Source organism: Chlamydomonas reinhardtii, chromosome 15 (genome assembly GCF_000002595.2).
Source record: "Chlamydomonas reinhardtii strain CC-503 cw92 mt+ chromosome 15, whole genome shotgun sequence".
In the NCBI taxonomy this organism is placed as follows: domain Eukaryota; kingdom Viridiplantae; phylum Chlorophyta; class Chlorophyceae; order Chlamydomonadales; family Chlamydomonadaceae; genus Chlamydomonas; species Chlamydomonas reinhardtii.
Genome location: NC_057018.1, coordinates 1,428,166 through 1,432,699, shown reverse-complemented (window position 1 = coordinate 1,432,699; position 4,534 = coordinate 1,428,166). Strand labels below are relative to the sequence as shown.

Here is a 4,534-nt window from a genome sequence, read left to right as displayed (position 1 = left end):
CGCATGCGTAGCGCACAATAAGCATGCGTAACGCACAAACCCGTCCTTATAGTGGTGGCGAAGCCGCAGCCTAGAAGCAAAGGCGAAGTGGGCAGGCGAATGGCTCCATACGGTATGATGCGCAAGGAAACGGGACACGTACGGTAGTCCCCAGGGAGGGGGCATTGAGAGGTTTGACCCGGTTGACAGGTGCGGCTGTGTTGTAATATAAACAAGTGCAGCCATAATGTGGTGCGCTGGAGTGTCTTTCCCGGAGCAATCTCCGATTCCCGGAGCAATCTCCGATTGCGGAGGGATGTGTCGCTCTCGTTTTGTCCGTCTCTGCGTGCGTGCGTATACGGCACAATCCCGAGGGCGCTCGCCCTTCCGCTCGCCGCAGCCGCGCGGCCGCCGGTGATATGCAGTATTGTAGCACTCGCATAATAGATATGCACGATATTAAAAATGGGGGCGCGGCGCCGGCCGCGCGCGGAGAAAACAGGTCGCGACGGTTTCGCGAGCATAAAAACTTTGCGAGCTGTCCCGCGCGCACTCCGGCGCGAACTCGCGCCGATATGTGCATAATGTGAATTCCACATATCATTTACTGATATACAATCGCATCAGCGGGGCGCCGGGCGGCCGGGAAAGCGAGTTTGGGAACGATGCTTGGCAAATTTCCAGAGGAGGGTAGCCTATTGTAGCCACCTAATTGCTTGGTAAAATGCCGCAAGAGGGTCTGGAATGGGTAACGGGCAGTGTGTAGGGGTATGCCAGCACTCCGGCACGCATACACAGCCACACTGCTCAGCCGAGAAGTCAAGGGCTTATACTGGCCTATACTGAGTGCGTGCTGATAAAAAAGCAACCACAACACCTTTATAGATACTTCGAGCTGCAGAACTCTGCTGAAGTTGCGACATTCATGGTCAAGGCTTCCTTCTTTGGGGCTTGTGGTGCCACAAGAAGGCTACATGTAAAGCAGTAGCAAGCTTAAAAACTACTGGGCAAGCAGGGAAACAAAAGGCTCTCTGCGAACCACTGGTTCGCGGGGCGTGACAGCCAACTCGGCGCCGCAGCCAGCTTTCCTAGGGAATACAGCTTGTCACCCAGATAGCAGATACCGTGAAATAGATCACAGCAGGCTCCACGGCTTAACCCAGCTTTAGCGGCCCCAGACCGTGTTTCCATGTCCGAACCCACGGTCTCCACCTAGTTGTCACACTGAATAAATCGCGCTTGGCATCTCTGCGTGTAGAGTATTCTTTAGGAAGCAGGCCGGATTGAGCTGCGTGCTTGCCATGGGCACCGTGGCACACTGGCACCAGCACCAGCACCCACGTGGGTAACGGGCATACCGTGCTTACTGACATTCCCGCAATCCAAACTCGGCACGCTACGTTTCCGGGGTGGGAAACCACGCCAGTTAAACTGAGGGGGCATGGCAGCTAAGGTGCCTGGGCGGACCGCCTCCGCCATCCCAGATGCCTGGGCAGACCATCCCGGCCAGTCGAGATGCATGGACATGGCACCCAAGATGCCTGCGCAGGGCTACCCAAGCACCCTCAGATGTGCGTGCGCGGGGGTCAGGTTGCCTCTGGAACTTAGCTGCCAGACCAGACCCACCCCGCCAGATGCCTGCGCTAGGCAACTTTCCCACCCTCCGTTTCCAGAAGTTGCCTCGCGCCGGGCTGCGCGCCTGGCCTCCAACCCAGCGCCGCTCGGTGTCGAGACATTCATAAAGGCGTTTGGACTGCTCAGCGGGCTCGGGCGGCATAGTTCGCCGCGTCGGCATTTTTAGCATTTCCTGCGCCGAGGTCTGCGCCGCGGCCGCACGAAGCTGCCGCTAGGTCGCAAATACTGCAAAGATATCCGTTGCAGTGCGTTAAGGTCGCTCGGCGCGCATTCTAAGCACTTCCGCACTTGCACACGCGTTCGCCCGTTCCCCGCTTCCACCCCGTGGGCACCCGCGCACAAAACAGGAGACCCACAACACCGCGCGCCCTCCCCGCTGCCTGCGGTCCGTGCCTGGCCGTCGAAAGCGCTCCCACGCGCCCAGGCGCAACCTGTGCCAGCCAAGGAAATGCCCAAACCCACCCCCACACACGCCCCCACACCCCCCACCTCCCCAAGCGCCGTCCAAGCTGCCTCAACCTCCCGCCCCCTCAAAATTGCTCCGGGGGGATGCGTCAGCATCCCGTCATGTTCCCGGAGCAATCTCCGATTCCCGGAGCAATCTTCCCGGAGCAATCTCCGATTGCGGAGGGATGTGTCGCCCTCAAAATTTCACTGCGTCCGTGCGTCCGTGCGTGCGTGCGCGCCGTACACTCGCCCTTCCGCTCGCCGCAGCCGCGCGGCCGCCGGTGATATGCAGTGTTGTAGCACTCGCATACTAGATATGCACGATATCAAAAATGGGGGCGCGGCGCCGGCCGCGCGCGGAGAAAAAAGGTCGCGACGGTTTCACGAGCATAAAAACCTTGCGAGCGGTCCCGCGCGCACTCCGGCGCGAGCCCGCGCCGATATGTGCATAATATGAATTCAACATATCGTTTACTGATATACAATCGCATCAGCGGGGCGCCGAGCGATCGGGAGAGCGAGTTTGGGAACGATGCTCGGCAAATTTCCAGAAGCTGCGTCGCACCGGGCTGCTCGCCCGGCCTCCAGCCCAGCGCCGCTCGGTGTCGAGACATTCATAGAAGCGTTTGGGCCGGTCAGCGGGCTCGGGCGGCATAGTTCGCCGAGTCGGCATTTTTAGCATTTCCCGCGCCGAGGTCGACGCCGCGGCCGCGTGAACCTGCCGCTGGAACGCAAATGCTGCGAAGATATCTATTGCAGCGCGTTAAGGTCACTCGGCTCGCACTCCGAGCACTTCCGCGCCTGCACACGCCTTCCCCTTTCCACACCCTTCCACCCCGTGGGCACCCGCGCACAGAACAGGAGACCCACAACACCGCGCACCCTCCCCGCTGTTTTCGTTCCGTGCCTGGCCGTCGAGAGCGCTCCCAGGCGTCCGGCGGCAGCCCGTGCCAGCCAAGGAAATGCCCAAACCCACCCCCACACATGCCCCTGCACCCCCACCCTCCCCAAGCACCGCCCAAGCCACTCCCACCTCTCCCCCCCCCTCCAAATTCCCGGAGCAATCTCCGATTCCCGGAGCAATCTCCGATTTTCCCGGAGCAAAGCGAAGGGACATGCCGCCCTCAAAAGTTCACTGCGTCCGTGCGTGCGTCTGTGCGCCGTACATGATGCAGGGTCGAAATTTTGAATTCTTCTCGGCGCAGCCGCGCGGCCGGCCGCCAAGCACGGGGGCGCAGCACTCGCATTATAGATATGCACGATATTAAAAAAGCGGGGCGCGGCGCCGGCCGCGCGCGAAGAAAAAAGGTCGCGACGGTTTCGCGATATATCGGAATATTGCGAGCTGTCCCGCGCGCTGCGCCGCGCGACTCCGCGCCAGCCATTACGCACGATAAAATCTGTATATGATTTACTGATATACAATCGCATCAGCGGGGCGCCGGGCGGCCGGGACAGCGAGTTCGGAAGTGGTGCTCGGCAAACTTCCAGAAGCTGCCTCACGCCGAGCGCGCGCCCGGCCTCCAGCGCAGCACCGATTGGTGTTGTAACATTCTTAGAAGTGTTCGGCGGGCTCGGGCAGCGCGGTTCGCCGAGTCGGCATTTTTAGCATTTCCCGCGCCGAGGTCTGCACCGCGGCCGCCCGAAGCTGCCGCTGGGTCGCAAATGCTGCGAAGATATCTGTTACAGCGCGTTAAGGTCACTCGGCGCGCACTCCGAGCACTTCCGCGCCTACACACGCCTTCCCCTTTCCACCCTTCCACCCCATGGGCACCCGCGCTCAGAACGGCGGACACCCAACACCGCGCACCCTCCCCGCTGCTTGCGTTCCGTGCCTGGCCCTCGACAGCGCTCCCAGGCGTCCGGCGGCAGCCCGTGCCAGCCAAAGAAATGCCCAAACCCACCCCCACACACGCCCCTGCACCCCCACCCTCCCCAAGCGCCGTCCAAGCTACCCCAACCTCCCCCCCCCTCCAAATTGCTCCGGGGGGATGCGTCAGCATCCCGTCATGTTGCGGAGGGATGTGTCGCCCTCAAAATTTCACTGCGTGCGTGCGTCTGTGCGCCCGTACTCCCATGCAAAACGCGCTCGCCCCTCCGCTCGCCGCGGCCGCGCGGCCGCCGGCGATATGCAGCGGCGTCACACTCGCACATAGATGTGATAGTATATAAAAAGCGCGGGGCGCGGCGCCGGCCGCGCGCATAGAAAAAAGGTCGCGACGGTTTCGCGAAATTAAAACGTTGCGAGCGGTCCCGCGCACTACGCGGCGCGAGCTCGCGCCGATATGTGCATAATATGAATTCAACATATCATTTACTCATATACAATCGCATCAGCGGGGCGCCGGGCGATCGGGAGAGCGAATTTGAGAACGATGCTCGGTAAATTTCCAGAAGCTGCCTCGCGCTGGGCTGCGCGCCCGGCCTCCAGCACAGCACCAATAAATGTCGAGACATGAATAGAAGTGTTTGG

The 4,534-nt window shown here is 61.0% G+C and overlaps 1 protein-coding gene across 1 annotated transcript in view; it reads right to left on the bottom strand.

The window, feature by feature from the left end:
* Positions 1–221: 221 nt before the first annotated feature.
* The window catches only part of CHLRE_15g642702v5 (uncharacterized protein), a 6,092-nt gene continuing 1,779 nt past the window's right edge, over positions 222–4,534 (bottom strand). Inside the window, exon 2 of the mRNA XM_043070689.1 lies at positions 222–2,799. Within this exon, the coding sequence (XP_042916547.1) occupies positions 2,552–2,734 (183 nt within the window). The 5' untranslated portion in view covers positions 2,735–2,799 and the 3' untranslated portion in view covers positions 222–2,551. The remainder of the gene's footprint in view (positions 2,800–4,534) is intronic.